We start from the raw sequence: 14,964 nt of genomic DNA on the forward strand, positions 1-14,964 counted from the left end.
ATACGAGATGAGACGGAATGAGTAATAAAGTAGGGGGTATGATGAGGCGGAATCATGGGAACGATTAGCTTGGGAATGTAGTGGGTGGGGGCGGGCAAGCACTGTCACTGAAGCGATGCGCCACCGACGAGGCTTCGCGAACCCGAGCGGGTCACTCCAACGAAGAGTCGCCTTCTATCCTATCTTGGCTCCTGTCAACTTCCAACGTCTTTCGATCCGAGCGCGCGCACCCGACGCCGACGTGGATCGCGTCCACCGCGTCCGCTCCTCGCACGTCTCCGTGGCAACTCTTATATCTGTCCGATGTGGGGCGGGGGCGGCAGAGGCGCGAACGGACGGCGCGCGCTGATGTGATACGATATGGTCATCCTGACGTGGGGTGGGCTGGGTAACAGGTGTGGTGAACGAACTGTAGGGTGGTGGAGTGGGTGGTTGTGTCTATGAAAGTGAGACGCGCTGTAATCCTGGGGCCACAATCTATTAGCATCTCCTCTGGGCCACGATGGGGGGGATCCTCCCGGACGCTGCAAAATCAAAAGAAAAACGAAGTCGAGATCGAGATGGTCAGCGGGTCAGAAGAAGACCACGCCTTGGCTGCTAGCACTCGCGCGGATGGCGTTTTGGGAGGACGAAGAGGATGAGGAGCTGGAGGACGACTGGGTCTGAGACCGGCCGCCACTCAGGCCAAAGGAGGAGAGCAGGCCCCGCGTGCCGGACGAGGGTGAAGGAAGGCCTTTGAGAGAGACCTCGAACTCGTTCTGCTTGGAGGAGGTGGAGTAGTCGGACATGGGGGGTCGGGTGGATGGGGGTGGGGAGGCGAGCGGGGTGATTTATGAATTATCTGTGTGGGTGGGATGGATCCGCTACTGGATTGGAGAGCACGTTGGGAGGAAGGGAATGATGGCGCTTGGACTCTTTATAGGCAACCCGACGGAAACAAAATAAAATTGGGGGCGAGCGGCCACCCATATTGGGAAGCTAAGCGAGGACAATACCGGTGCTGGGCGATAGACGGCGTCTGACTGGTCTCTGCAGCGAAGCAGTTCGGCACGATGATCTGGGTGGAGAGGGCCGAGGAGCAGTGCAGGCAGGTAAGCGCGCGAAGACGATTGTTACGTGCAATTGGATATACGGTACAACACGTCAGATTCCATAGATTCCACTCCTCCAGCCAGGCACTGCGTCCCGGTCTCGCTCACTCCTGAGCCCTCCTTGTGCAGATGGGCACACATGGGAGATATCACTCGTCGCGGACGCCGCCTGGGAAGATCCGGTCCTGACGGATCCAGATACACCTCGAAAATTAAAATGCCCGATCCATCCCCGATTCCTCCTGCGCCGCGTGCACGGCTATTTCCCTTGCTTTCCGCACCCCATCCCACCCCTCTGCTAGACCTGCGCTGGTTCTAGTTTCGTCTGGCATATGGAAGGGGGTCAATGCAGGGGCATCGTACGGAGGACGCGGCGGGCGCCCGGGAATTGATACCACCGACTCGGAAGAACCCTGCGTCGAGGGTTGAGTCTGACGGGCGAATTCGCACTGCAGCGCAACGTACTTGGTGCCAGTCATCATTTGAGAATGGTATATATAGCGGTAGCAACAGGCATCTCCTAGTGGACGACCCGTGATCGTGCTCGAATCAACTGCGTCCATTCTGGCCTCGATGCCGCCAAGTCAGCGTTCGTGAAATAGCTAAGATGAAATGCAAACTTGGAGATCTAGAATGTCGAACAATCACTTAGAGATAAGAAACCAAATCTCATGACGCATTATGGCTGCAACAAACCAGATCTATGCACGACGTGTTCGCCTGATTGCCAGAAGCATGACGGGCGTCCGGCAAATTAGTTTGCTCGAATCTATCAACAAAAATGCCGTGGGATGGAAACCACAAAGACAGCACCAGGCAGCAGCCTCGACCAATGCCCTCAGGGACTGCCTTCCTGCTTCGAATCAATTGTCGGGGTTCAAACGTCCATCATTGCAGAAGCTTCCGGAACTTGCATACGGAGGTACTATACAGGACCTGGATGACTCTTGATGACAAGTATCTGATAGATCATATTGCAACTCAAACCTCTTTGCATGGCGTGATGAGCAATGGTCAGCAGTATAGTATGTCGATTGCCAAAGTATATCTGTTACGACAGCTCGGGCAGAAGACTTTCACTTCAGAAGGAAATCAAAAGCTCAAACTCACAGGGTCGAGCCCAAAGGCGATGCAAGTGTGACGGCATCTACAAGCCTTCTAGCTTCGATTTCGAGGCGCATAGTCTTCCATGACCAGCATGATATCTCAGATGTCCAGTCAAACAAACGATGGATTGCTGACAGACCTGTATGACTACTTACCCTCATTTTTGGGGATAGATACGCAGTGGGCCAGACCCTGGGCTGAATGTGTTCGCTCTCGTGTGCGCACGACAACGAACGTGATGGAAATAAACTAGGTATTGCAATGCCCACTTCTTTCGAACGATACACGGCTGCAAAACCAACACAGGAGTGCTTAGCGGTGACGATGCTCCAATCGTTGATCAGTGCTGACCTCATCCCCTTGTCACGCAGGGACGCCGAATGGTTCCTCATCGCTCGGACGGTATCTAGACGACCTCGACGATTATCTTGCCACTGAGGACGTTCGAAAAATGATTGTTTCTAATGAGTCAGCGGAGGCTTGGGCTCCGACGAGCGGCGAGCGGGAACAGGGTATCGAGACACGCACCTATTCTTATCGGCTTCCATCTCTTTGGTAGCCTCTTGGATGGCAGTCCATGGGTACACCTGTGCCCAAACCGCCGGACACACGGACCACAAACATGGAAGAACAACAACGGTCAATGTTGAATTCTCTGTATAGAACCCCGAAACGTAGCTGAGGCGGGTCCTGAGGGCCCGACAGGCGGATCGTACCGGGCACTCAACCTGGCGAGGACCGCCATTCAGTAGAGGTAATTGATTCGTGGCTTACCCTGTGAATATATGTCCTGATGGCCCCCCTGTCTTGGCTGCCCGTGATGTGATCAAGAACCTCGCGTTTAAATCTGCCATGGCCGTTTCAGATCAATCGGGATATCAGAGCACATCAGTAGACATTGCTTCGAAGTCCGAAGCGGCAAACAAAGGATGAGAGAAAGGGGAAGGAGGACAGGGGAACACAGAATGGGGCGTGGATTCTTCCGAGAATTCGATCAGGCTGCGGATACGATGAGACGGTGATCTCTAGCCTACTGCAATCAGATACTGAACAGGCGGGCGCGATCAAGGGCGGGTGGAGCCCCACAACGAGCTGGCTCAGGCCGGCGGGATCTAAGGAGGCCAAAGGGGAGAGTAGCAAGAATCATTGTACTTACCTAGTGATGAGATCTGCCTGGTAAGCGCTTGAGCGGGAGCGAAGCGTAGAGCCCTGTATTTTCAAGCGCTTGTACAGAATCGGTCCGAGGTTGGCTTGCTCAACCACAGGTCCTGCAAGGTCGCACGACGGCGTAAGTGACATACGAACGATATTATTCGCCGTGAAGAAAGAATTGCGACGTTCACTCACCACTCAGCATAGCCAATAACGTCATGCGCCCGTCGGTGGCAAGTGCCTCAATATTACGCGACCAATGACTTTGTCCCACCATGTCAACGATGACATCCACGCCTTTCCCCGCAGTGACGGTCTTCGCAATTTCGGCAAAATCCTGTGTCTTGTAGTTCGCTACGTGCGTGGCGCCGGCAGGCAGAGATAAGAGCCAGTCCAATTTCTCCTTTGTTGACGCCGTCGCCGTCACGGTGGTGCTATGGAGGCCATGCGGCGAGACATATGACGCGTTTCATTCAAAACCGGTTAATACACGGAGGGGAGATATCAGCGTCAAAATTTGAAAAGAGTCCGCAACATACGATCGACTTACGCGCCAAAGAAGCGTGACAGCTGGATTGCAGCAACGCCCACGCCTGAAGCACCGGCATGTATTAACACATCGTCTTTGCTATGTAACTCTGCGACCAACACTAGAGCTTGGAACGCTGAAAATACGGACGAATATGGCGAAGAAGTCAGTCGGTGAGAAGATCAGATAAGTGCGTTTGTGTACGTACCAGTGAGGAAGTTTTCCGGAATGCTGGCTGCTTCTGCCCATGAAAGGTGGTTTGGTTTCTTCGCAATGTGCGTCTGCTGAACGACGATATACTCCGCGTATGCTCCCTGTCGCCGTTTGCCGTATGATGTGAGTTCTGCAGCATTAAAGCGAAAGCGGAGAAGGCCGTATGTACCCCACCAGCAAGCCCGAGCACCTCGTCGCCCTCTTTCCATTCCATCACATCTTTTCCAAGCCCCACGATATGTCCAGAGAATTCTACACCGAGGATCATAGATGCTCCCTTCGGCGGCGGGTACTTTCCCTCACGCTGGCTGATGTCCATGCGATTGAGACCGAACGCTCTGATCTGGACGTGACACGGTGATTCTGTGGTCTCGACCATCCATCAGAGACAGGGCATACCTTCACGAGCACTTGACCCGCACCCGGGGAGGGTTTGGGTACCTCACCGAGGTAAAGATTCTCTACAGGCCCCTGGCCATCCCGAATGAGCACCGCACGCATCGACATGTCAACCTGCTATCAAAGTGTTGGATAGGGTATCACGACGGAACGAGCGCTCGGCAAAAAGATGGGTCGAATCTGTAATAAGATTGAGCTCCTTCGACATCTGAAAGTGAACATATCGGTTCCAAAGGCTAGGCGAAACCAAGCATCACAGCAGCACGATGCTGCATTCCCACCTGCACCCACGTTCCATCAGAAACCTTGGCAGACTCACGGTCTTTAGATGTCAAAAAACTTGGAGTGTAGGCACCGGACAGGAGGACTAAGAATGTACGATGTCGGTCTCAAGAGAGGATGGATGTGGGAAAAACGAGCACTCCTGGACATGCGAGTTTTCGTCAGTGGCTTCGTCAGATGTTGTCTTCGGCCCATGACAGAGCCGGTCGATCGATATGTCAGATTTTGCTCAGGCCTTGGTAAGGTCGCCGCCAGACTTTGCGACGTGACACGAAAAGGGAAGCCGGATCATATGTGATTCTGGATTATGAGAACGGGAATGAGTCTTTGGTTGTGACTTCGACGCCCCTCAAAAGTCAAGAGTCCAGCAACGGGGACACAGAAAACCCAGGCAAATGCGAATGCAGCCTTCACGTGATGACTAGCACTTTGCACGTGCATGACGCGGGCGACTTTCGCGAATCTGCAAACAAGGGACAGCAGAGAACGCCTAGGGACATCCAGTTGATGTGAATAAATCGAAATCTAGGCTTATAATATAGAGGTACATGTCGGGTATGACAGCGTATGGCAAGAGGTTGATCATGATACTTCTCACGTCACATAGAGGTTCAGGACTGAGCGGAGGCCTCACATCCGTAAATCATTTCACCTCCGGTTTTCCACCAAGTACCTTGGGAAATTTTTGACCATAATTACAAATTATGGTTCTCCCGTGTCGCCACAATTGAGTTGTGAAGGAGGAAAGCTCGAAACTCACCTCGGAAATGGAACGGTAGCGCCGACTCTGCAAGTCAATGGAAAAAGCTCACATACCAGAGATAACGGGTAATCCTACCTCCGTCCTGATTCCAAGTCTCTGCTTGTAGAACAAGAGACCTAGAGTCCATAGGGGTCGTACTGAGTCGTGGATGGACTCCAGCTTCTCAGGGGTTCATCCAATGATCGGTGTCGTCGAGATTGAGACTCCGGTGACAAGCAGAGAAAATCCTGGGCAACGTTATGCATCATGCATCATGTGAGAAACAGGGACGTACACCGACGTGCGAGGCCAACCAGGTGGTCTAGAGTAGATTATTCTTGTATACGGAAGGATGCCACTTTGAGCGACTTCGATTTGAAGCTCCCTTCAAACTCTGACCCAAAAGCAGAGGCCAAGTCGTAAGCCTTACGGGATTCTAACGTCAACCTTCAAGATATTTCGGTGTATTCTTTCCCCGCCTACTGTCTTCCGTAACGTCAAAAGCATTCAGTCCTGTCAAGCTGAACAAGAGTGCCCTCACCCACGTAAGATAAGAGATATTGGGAAGCATAGAGATGTATTTTCCTTTAGCTCAACAATTGTATACATGGACAGCGGCTGTCAATGTCAAGCAACGATCAACAAGCGCGAATTGAAATTTCGAGGGGACAGAATAGAAGACGATATAAGATAGCTCGACTCATCAACAAGCATCAGTATCGTGGGCCAATCCAGCGGCTAAGAATGAGGGGTATCTCCACAGCGAAAGAGCTGAACGCAAGCGAACAGGCTTCATCATTTTACTGGCCGGCTTGGATGGCCTTCTGTTGCGCGCTGAAGGTCGTGGATGCAACAGGACATCCCTTTCCGGGTCCGTTCAGATTCTGCAGCGTCACAGCAGCGGCATTCAGCCGCGCGAGTTTGGACGCCTTCGAGGCGTCCGTCGGGAAGCTGACCTGCACCGAAGGGTTGTTGATCGCGTGCCCGGCGTTCACATTGGCGGTCAATTGCTACTCAAATAAGACGGATGGAATCATGAGACCAAGCAGAATTCAACGGGGCGCGGAAGCGAGAAAACGAGAGCTCACCGCGATGTATGTCTCCTGCGTAGGCGGACACGCGCACGGAATTTTGACTGGTTTTCCGTCTGTGCCGTTCACGGCACCGTCACAATCACCCGAGCCTAGAATAGATCGTGCAGATACCAGAGATACGTTAGCGGGCACGCCAGGGTCTCCCAAGCCCGAGGCAGCTGGAAAGATTAGAAGAGAAGCACTAAACAGCGTACCTGTAGGGTTCACGCCGGATTGGAAACCCAAGGGCGGCGCGAGAGCGGCGATGGAGGTGGCAGATGCGGCTGAGGAGGAGGATGGAGCGCTTGAGGACGTCGTCGGCGCCGCGGTTGCCACGGCTGTTGAAGATGTTGTGGCAGTCACGCGCGAGGTGCCGGCAGAGGGAGAACCGGCGGAAGGGACAACGCTCGCGGGCAGCGGGAGGCCGGCTTGGATAGCCTTCTGCTGCGCGGAGAACGTCGTGGAAACGATGGGACAACCAACTCCAGGGCCATTGAGGTTCTGGAGCGTCACGGCAGCGGCATTGAGGCGCGCGAGCTGGGAGGCGGTGGAGTTGTCTGTGGGAAAGGAGAGTGCGACGGAGGGATTGTGCACTGCGTGGCCTGCTCGGACGTTTGCGGTCAGATTCTATAGAAATGACGTGAAATATTGGATCAGACGAAGTTAGATTGGTATCAGTCCGAGATGCGAAGTGATCTCGGATAGTAACAGGCTTACCGCGATGTAGTCATTCTGGTCTGGTGGACAAGAACACGGTATCTTAATGGGTTGACCGTTGGCATCGTCCACGGCACCGTCGCAATCGCCCGTTCCTGCAAGACGGCAATCAGATTGGTATCCGACCCTCTCACTTGAGGGGCGCGGATCGGCTACGAATGAATTGAGAACATGGAAGTATCGTACCCGTGGGATTCACGCCAGAAATAAAGCCAAGGGGTGGTGCAAGTTCGGCGATGGCACTATCCGACGCTCCGGAAGACGACGTAGGGGCTGGAGCCGATGATCCCACGGAGGTGACTGTGGCCGATGCTGAGGTGGCCGGAGCAGACTCATGCGTCGAAGTGGCTGGAGCGCTGGACGAGACTGCCACAGGGCCGCAAGTGAGACTTGGTGGATCCGATGACGAAGTTGAGGCTGGGGGCGAAGGTGCGGCACTCGGTGGCAGGGGCTTGCCAGCCTGAATAGCTTGTTGCTGCGCGGAAAAGGTAGTCGAGACTATCGGACAGCCTACACCTGAGCCATTCAGATTCTGCAAGGTAACAGCTGCAGCGTTGAGGCGCGCCAGCTGTGAGGCGGTGGAGTTGTCGGTGGGGAATGAAAGGCCGACAGTGGGATTCGTGACGACATGGCCAGCAGCAAGGTTCGCGTTGAGATCCTGAAGCGACGGCCTGTGAGTCAGGTATCATCTGAAATCCTTTTAGAAACACATACTTTGATGAACAAGTCGCGATCCGGAGGACACGCGCAAGGTATTTTAATGGGCTTGCCATCGGCACCATTCACAGCGCCATCGCAATCCCCGGATCCTGAACGAATCGTTTCCACTATTATAAGCCACTAGAGTAGGAGGTTATCTCACCAGTAGGGTTCACTCCGGACTGCCATCCGAATTGGGGAACAAGACTAGGGTCGACGTCCCGTTTGACGGGATGGGATGCCACTGACGCGATGAGCACGGCGAGGAATAGAACGAGAACAGTCGGGCACTTCATGTTGGCCGGTCGAGCGGTCGATTGGAAGCGTGTAAGAGTGTTCGATTGTAAGGAGCGAGGTCAAGGATCAAAGTCAACTATCGATGAGAGCGGACGACCTGCGCGATTTTTGCGCTGTGAAAGTGAAAGTGAGTAAAGAAAGGCGAGCCGACACGGTCGGCGTTGGAAGATCGAGCAGAAACGAGGAGAAAGGGAAGATCAGTGGAGTTTGAGAGCGCCCAGCAGGCCACCAGCCTGCTTTTATAGCATTACTTTTCTGTCAAAATGTTGGCTTTCAAAAATAGACGCTTTCTGTCGCGTCATGCGTGGGATCGCCGCTGCCAAAGGATGGTTACCCGAGCTGTCTAAGACATAAGGCCTATGTTCAGTTTTTGGGATACTCGGTCCTTCGAACCCCTTCTCTATTAATCAGGGAATCTATACAGTTGGTGCGGTTCAGACACCCTCCTAGGGCGGCCAATTTCATCGAGTGGTCTTTCCGATGCGAATGTGATGAACAGCGGAGACGTACCAGATATCTTTCCGCCGGAGATGCGCGCGGCTGCAGTCGCCAGGAGGTCGCTTGAACGGACATATCTTTGGCGCCCTCGGCTTCGATTCTCACATGTTTCGGTCTGGCCAACAGACCATCATGATTTCCTGCTCATCGGAACATGTCGCACCACAGTGGTCGACACAACAAATGGAAGTGGTGGACGCACATTAAGGGCCCGTGGGGCTTCCATTTCTACAACAAATCGGGCTGGCGCGCTGGATTCTGCGGAAGGCATTTGCGTGAGTGTGCCTGAGGCCTGAGGCTTATACGGTTGTAGCAGAGCGGTACATATACAGGGAACGCACGGTGCCATCTTGCTGATGCAGGCTGAAATCAATCAGGTCATGGGCGTCTTTAACCTCACATCCCGACGCGGCGCCAGCGTTGGACATGGGGAAAACATACTGTTTTTGGCCACACGGTCCGGCAGAGAGCTCGCACGGTCCGCACCGTCCAGAGGACGACTCCCATGCACTTGTCCGAATATAATACAGCTACTGGCCTTCTCTGCACTGGCCTCCATGGTTTCCGTTATCCTTTCCGCTGCTTTGACATACCTTGTGTATATCAGTAGTACTGCCTTTGGACACGCCAACCCGCGCGAATTGGTCGTTCATCGACATGTGGACGCGAAGATATGTTCTGTCATACAGGCTCGAGAGACCCAACATCACAGAAGACTAGGAGTCTCGTTGGAAAGTCATGTCACTGAGACAGCCATGGTCAGCACACACGATGGCAAAGGGATTATGGAGAGGATACGTTTGTACGCGCACAGCGACAGCGTCTTGTGGGACCAGCTTTCCTCCATTTGCGAAGGCCACAAATTGGACTTCTCATCGTTCTCTCAACATATTCCCCTTTCGATTGCCTTGCATGGCGATGACTCCCAGCTGGCTCTTCAGGCACCTACGGAGGACGCCATCAAGGTGCATTCAGTTTTGCCATTGGATGTGCAGCGTATCGCAGGGTCGGGTCCGCCTGCCAATCGCGTGGATTTGACTTTTTTCTCGGATGGCTGTGAGTGATATTGTATCATTCAACCCCGTTCAATCATCGCGTGGGTGACCTGTGCTCCAGTCCATCTTCCCACCTATACCAGTACTCGAACTCTGATTTTTGAGACAAAACCGGAATTGACATGCTTGTTGCGGCGGCTTTGGATCAACGGGTTATCTGACCAATGTTGATAGATTTGGCCTCGGAGCAGGACAAGTTCATCAAAGATGTGACGCGCCTCGTCTCTGAGATCTCGAAAAACCAGACATTTCATACCGTCGCTCCCCTGCTCAACTTCTGGGCCGCGTTCACCCCGAGCAACGAGGCAGGCCTTACGCCTATATATCAAAAGAACCTTCAATTTTGTCGCTGATATAACATTTATAGAGCGGCGTCGGCGTCGGTGGCATACCAAAAGAGTGAGGCTGCCTCGTCTGCCGTCGACGACCCTGATTGACACTTTCGTCAGTACCCCGTTTGGTCTCTATCGCGATGGAACAGAATTGCGCGGATTGTACTATGCTAGGCCGGAAGTCGCGCGCGCCGCCTGCGATTCTTTGGGCGACCGGTGCGACTATCCCATCCTGATAGGTGCGCCTTGTTCAAGCCTCTGAAGATTTGGGGCTGTGGAATGTTTATAACCCTTCAGGGAACGATCCTCTGTATGGAGGTATGTCTTGTTACATAGCTTGCGTCGGGTTCTCTGAACGAACGTGTTATGATACAGGGCTTGGTGGAGAGTTCACGTAAGGTGTAAACGGGACTGTTCCCCGCCTATGCTGACACGCATTGCAGAACTATCACCTCTTCGATCATGAATGGTGCGCTCATCTTGAGGTCTGCTTTTCCCACGGAAATCCATTTGTGTTCCCTCTTACACCTTTCATATGGCAGACATGAGCTCGGCCATTCTATCATCGAGGTCGGCGAGGAATACGACGGCGGCTTCGCGTACTTCGGCGTGAATGCAGCGCACAATGCCAGCGAGGCTATTCCGTGGGCACACTGGCTCACGCGTGTGAATTCGTCATCCGGTGGGCTTCCTCGCGTGGAACGCATGGTCATGCCCATACAGGACTACGCATGGACGCTGCTCAATTCAACATCGGCGTGGTCGGCCTATTTCAACTCTTCTGGAACATATTCTCGGTACCTTATTCGTTTCTCTCTCTCAGGGCTCCCTGAAAAGGATGATTTGAGCGTTCTCTTTGACGGGGAAGACTTGGGGTGGACGCCCAAGGAGGGCCTTGGGGTCGATCGGTATTTCTACGATATATACAAAAACGAGAGGCTCAGCGAGGGCGAACATAAAATCGAGTTCGTGTTGAAGAACGCGGAAAGGGAAGGGATTGCACAGATGTGCAGCATTGAAGTCCTTGAGTATGGTAGCGAGCAAGAGTGCGTCTCCCTACTGAATTTCGCGGCCTGTTGAAATCGTATTGACACGGATGCTATTGTAGGTTCATTGAAACGCCTGGCTTTTACGGGGTCTTCCCGACGTGGGCATCCCGTATCCATCTCACGTTGCGCAGCTCACCCTTTGTTTCTAGATTCTCGGAGACCAATGAAACGACATATCGTCCCACGAACGAAGACTGCCTGATGCGTCTCACTACGGGCCCTAACTTTTGCAAAGTCTGCATCGAGGGCCTCTGGTACTCACTTCTCAGCCGCGTAGACCCCATCGACAGCCTGGAGACGGATTGTCGATTGGACGCGGAGACCGAGACGTGGAAACGCACGCTCAACGTGACGCTGATCCCTCTCGGCCAGTTTCGCGAGGACCCTCCAGATGCGCGAGAGAGCTACACGATAGTTTGGACGCAGGATGGCAAGGAGCTGACGCGGTTCGCGAACCAGACGGTGGTCGTTGTGGACGATGATGAAGGGCTGGGCGAGTTCGGGGTGGGCGTGAGATTCGTTACCGAGGAAGTCCGATCGGACCCCAGCGGGCTGCTGGAAACGAGCGCGAGCGTTGTGGTGTCGAGTACATGTAGTGAGAGCGCGGTGCATTGACGACTTGTCGGTGTGTCGCACGCAGCAGCGAGGATGAGGGAATTGAAGGGAGTCAGCTGGATGATGAAGTGAGCGCTGAAGAAGCGGTTCGGCCACTTGGCTGCCGCGGGTCTACCATCTTGCCCCTCTTCGCCCAGTAGAGCACTCGACCCCTTCCACTTCTCCTCCACCACTCCCTCGCCTTTCTTTTTTTCTCGTTCTCTTTTCCTCATTTCTCGTTTGGATTGTATTTTGGATCCGCAAAGACCGAATGGCGCTCACCGCAACCGCCCAATCTGCATTTCATCCAACGCCTTCATGGGATGAGACGATAGTCCCAACTCTCCGCAAACGTACGTTTGTCCTCTCCTTTGTGTCTCGGGCTGTGCACGGACGTCGTACACATGATTAGGTCTCGAGAATGAAAGCCGTGCGCTCGCAAAGCGTTTGTCCGCTGCCTCCATCACCTCCGACGATCCATCTGTGCCCAATCGCTACTACAAACCCCACCCCAGCTCCTCGCGCACCACCTCACGCGAGCCCACCCCGACCTCTTCCTACTCCCCCGCAATCCTGAAGCCGAGTGGCATTCCAAGACCCAGTCTTTCAGCGTCACGGCCATCGGACGGTCGCACGACGCCCAACAGCGCGCGTGGCTATACTCCCACCCATCGCGCGCGCACGCTCTCGCAGCCCAAGCTTATCGAGCGCAGCACCTCCGGGCGCTTGCCTGCGGGTGGCGACACGTCGCGCTCTGTCTCACCCGTTACGCCAGGCCGACTCCCTGACGGTATGCGCACCCGCATCCCAGTGGCGCGAACGAGGACGGGCAGCACCTCGAGCTACAGTCCGTCCCACACGAACGGATTTCCGCGGAGCGAGAGCCGGAATGCGCAGTTTGCGAACGGACAGCATGCTCCGATGACGGAGGTGAGTGAGCAGGGCGAGCCATATGGACAGCCAGGAACCGCGAAGATCGCCCAGATGTACGCGGTGGACGACATCGTGTCTCGGCCCTCGACGGATTCTGAGGAGCGGCCGTACGAGCATTGGTATAGGGGGGAGGTCACGAGGAACGGAGGGGTGGGGGAGATGCGTGTCGGGCGGCGGATGGAGATGCTGGAGATCGCGAGCTACGGGCACACCATCCCGTCGCGTGCGGGGACGCTCACGTCGAAGAACGGGTCTACACGGCGAAGAGCGGGGAGCATCGGCGCGCGCGATAGCTTCTACATGGAGGACGACGCGCGGGTGGAGAACAGCGGGCGTGTGATGGACGAAGCGCCACTGACGGACGTAGACGGCGAAATGGACACGGACCCGGAGGCGCACTGCGAGACGACGCTGCGTTCTCCGCCGGTGGACAACAGGAGTCTGACGCCCACGAGCTATCTGCGCGAGCAGACGCCCTCGCGCACGTCACAAAGGGATGCGCCACCGTCGCGCATACCCATGCCCGGCGCGACCCGATTTGTCCCCGAGCAGCCTCACACGCCGACACGTCCGCCCGCGCACTCCATCTCCCCCTCCACGTCGCGTCCCAGCGCAATTGAGTCCCCACGGACACCGCGCACGTCCACCCACAAACAGTCTGGCCCCGCGGTGCGGTCGCCGTCGACGCCCCACCTGGGCGCACCGACCCCGAAACGGCGCGCGAAGAGTCCTGCGGAGGCCAGCGGCTCATCGAAGAAGACCAAGACACGACAGCCGCCTGTCGCGCACATGCGTGGGCGGCAGGACGAACATCGGCGGTCGATTGCGGAGTATCCCGATCCGGGAGATGGAGACATCTCCAATGCGATACCAACATGGACCCAGCCTGTGCCCCCGGGGGGCAACTGGGATGAGGTGCGCTCGTCATACCACTGGCTACATGGTATCAGTTAATATAGATCTGCGTATGTGTCAAGGTCGTGCTTCCAGTCGTCGCGCGGAAGAGAGGGCTGGACGATCAGTACACAAAAGCCAATGGCAGTCCACAGCCCAAGCAAAACGGAAATCCTACACCCGAGCCAGTAAGTGCTGCGCAATTTTTCAGCGAGATCATCGAGTCTGACCGAATGGATCTCCTAGGCACCGGGAACGTTTGGTTACGATTATTCTAAATATCGACCTGGACGAACCGAGGAGATCCCGATGGCCGAGTTTGGGCAGCGGCCAGAACCCATTGACGAGAGCATGCACGAACAGCCACCACCATCCCCAGCACCAGCACCAAGACCACCACAGCCGCCGCGAGATCAAGAATACGAGCAGCATGTGCGCAACATGCGCATGCAGCCGCCACCGTCGCCCGCACCTTTCTCGCGCTACCTCGCCGAACCGAAAGATGAGATGGAGCCACACGCAGTCTCCGCCGAACCCGTCCAGATGACGCACATGTCCATAGAGCGAGGGCATCCCCAACAAGAAGATGAGGAAGACGGGAGCGCAGGCTGCTGTAAATGTGTCATCATGTGATGTGTTTCTTGTGGTATATTGCTGGGTCTCTCGTGCTTTCGTCTATACTGGTCCTTCAGCTCGTGCTCTACGGGCTCACCGCTTGGTCCCGTCACTCGTTCCTCATCTCCTCGCCTTGTCCCTTTGTCTATTATGCTGTGTATATTCTTTTGTCTCGCCCGCCATACCCTCCTCCAGTCCATCACACTCGCTCTCGTACTACCCTTTTCCACCACCACCACTTTTTCCTGGCCTTTGCCCGTCGGCATATACCTCCTCTTCGATTGCCGTGATGGACAAGGATTGATGAACGCTGCTGCTGTGCGATCATCGAACTGCTTATTTTTTCTTCTCTCTTGTCGTCGCTTTTCATGTCTCACCTCACGTTTTCCCATGTGTCGCCTTTTACGTCCTCTCTTATGGAACACATTCATACCGTATATCCGAACAGCTTCGCATTAGCATACCCTACTAGTCCTCGCAGAAGTCTTGACACTTTTTAATCGACTGGAGAGGGAGACGTTCAGAGTTCATTCAGGATAGAGATGGTGTCAGACCGTGGTTTAACCTCAAGCTTCGCGTGAGCTGTCAATATCTACTGCGTGCTTTTTGGGAATGACATATACACGCTGACTAGTTCTCGCAGAGAACATGAAGTTAATGCCTCCGTTTTCTGGGTTATGTTGGAGGAGACTG

At 54.7% G+C, this 14,964-nt stretch overlaps 7 protein-coding genes across 7 annotated transcripts; 2 read left to right on the top strand and 5 right to left on the bottom strand.

Moving 5' to 3' along the window:
* Nucleotides 1–19: 19 nt before the first annotated feature.
* Nucleotides 20–823, bottom strand: HETIRDRAFT_440177 (uncharacterized protein; the record flags this gene model as incomplete). Its single annotated transcript, XM_009548397.1, has 1 exon — nucleotides 20–823. A coding segment is annotated over one exon (226 nt), but the record flags the coding sequence as incomplete, so codon positions are not given.
* A 480-nt stretch (nucleotides 824–1,303) lies between these two features.
* Nucleotides 1,304–1,654, bottom strand: HETIRDRAFT_451737 (uncharacterized protein; the record flags this gene model as incomplete). The annotated part of the gene is made up of 1 exon (XM_009548398.1): nucleotides 1,304–1,654. The coding sequence occupies one exon, from the start codon at nucleotides 1,652–1,654 to the stop codon at nucleotides 1,304–1,306; it is 351 nt and encodes a 116-aa protein (XP_009546693.1).
* Nucleotides 1,655–2,604: 950 nt separating this feature from the next.
* qor5 (quinone oxidoreductase 5) lies at nucleotides 2,605–4,599 on the bottom strand (the record flags this gene model as incomplete). The annotated part of the gene is made up of 9 exons (XM_009547577.1): nucleotides 2,605–2,632; nucleotides 2,727–2,785; nucleotides 2,973–3,045; nucleotides 3,355–3,466; nucleotides 3,546–3,784; nucleotides 3,901–4,015; nucleotides 4,088–4,193; nucleotides 4,262–4,435; nucleotides 4,492–4,599. The coding sequence occupies 9 exons, from the start codon at nucleotides 4,597–4,599 to the stop codon at nucleotides 2,605–2,607; spliced, it is 1,014 nt and encodes a 337-aa protein (XP_009545872.1).
* A 1,472-nt stretch (nucleotides 4,600–6,071) lies between these two features.
* HETIRDRAFT_445021 (uncharacterized protein) lies at nucleotides 6,072–9,180 on the bottom strand. Its single transcript, XM_009548399.1, has 9 exons — nucleotides 9,002–9,180; nucleotides 8,812–8,939; nucleotides 8,168–8,747; nucleotides 8,020–8,114; nucleotides 7,492–7,963; nucleotides 7,306–7,400; nucleotides 6,804–7,215; nucleotides 6,604–6,698; nucleotides 6,072–6,525 (listed from the first exon to the last, which is right to left on the bottom strand). The coding sequence occupies exons 3-9, from the start codon at nucleotides 8,298–8,300 to the stop codon at nucleotides 6,316–6,318; spliced, it is 1,512 nt and encodes a 503-aa protein (XP_009546694.1). The 5' UTR covers nucleotides 8,301–8,747; nucleotides 8,812–8,939; nucleotides 9,002–9,180; the 3' UTR covers nucleotides 6,072–6,315.
* On the bottom strand, nucleotides 8,541–9,148 carry HETIRDRAFT_168909 (uncharacterized protein; the record flags this gene model as incomplete). The annotated part of the gene is made up of 3 exons (XM_009548400.1): nucleotides 8,541–8,701; nucleotides 8,812–8,914; nucleotides 9,002–9,148. The coding sequence occupies 3 exons, from the start codon at nucleotides 9,146–9,148 to the stop codon at nucleotides 8,541–8,543; spliced, it is 411 nt and encodes a 136-aa protein (XP_009546695.1).
* A 404-nt stretch (nucleotides 9,181–9,584) lies between the features above and the next one.
* On the top strand, nucleotides 9,585–11,850 carry HETIRDRAFT_61336 (uncharacterized protein; the record flags this gene model as incomplete). Its single annotated transcript, XM_009547576.1, has 10 exons — nucleotides 9,585–9,855; nucleotides 10,029–10,159; nucleotides 10,222–10,253; nucleotides 10,304–10,425; nucleotides 10,484–10,504; nucleotides 10,562–10,580; nucleotides 10,630–10,671; nucleotides 10,729–11,232; nucleotides 11,295–11,333; nucleotides 11,385–11,850. The coding sequence occupies 10 exons, from the start codon at nucleotides 9,585–9,587 to the stop codon at nucleotides 11,848–11,850; spliced, it is 1,647 nt and encodes a 548-aa protein (XP_009545871.1).
* A 250-nt stretch (nucleotides 11,851–12,100) lies between these two features.
* On the top strand, nucleotides 12,101–14,743 carry HETIRDRAFT_418095 (uncharacterized protein; the record flags this gene model as incomplete). The annotated part of the gene is made up of 7 exons (XM_009548401.1): nucleotides 12,101–12,182; nucleotides 12,242–13,080; nucleotides 13,740–13,844; nucleotides 13,903–14,285; nucleotides 14,349–14,406; nucleotides 14,467–14,589; nucleotides 14,720–14,743. The coding sequence occupies 7 exons, from the start codon at nucleotides 12,101–12,103 to the stop codon at nucleotides 14,741–14,743; spliced, it is 1,614 nt and encodes a 537-aa protein (XP_009546696.1).
* Nucleotides 14,744–14,964: the final 221 nt, after the last annotated feature.

Source organism: Heterobasidion irregulare (genome assembly GCF_000320585.1).
Source record: "Heterobasidion irregulare TC 32-1 unplaced genomic scaffold scaffold_05, whole genome shotgun sequence".
Lineage (NCBI taxonomy): Eukaryota > Fungi > Basidiomycota > Agaricomycetes > Russulales > Bondarzewiaceae > Heterobasidion > Heterobasidion irregulare.

Excerpts from the sequence above, each read along its gene's own strand:
- HETIRDRAFT_445021 (XM_009548399.1), bottom strand. The coding sequence starts at position 8,300 with ATGAAGTGCCCGACTGTTCTCGTTCTATTCCTCGCCGTGCTCATCGCG. Across the intron at positions 7,216-7,305 it reads ACCAGAATGACTACATCGCG|AATCTGACCGCAAACGTCCG; the intron begins GTAAGCCTGTTA and ends TCATTTCTATAG. Across the intron at positions 6,699-6,803 it reads ATCCGGCGTGAACCCTACAG|GCTCGGGTGATTGTGACGGT; the intron begins GTACGCTGTTTA and ends GATCTATTCTAG.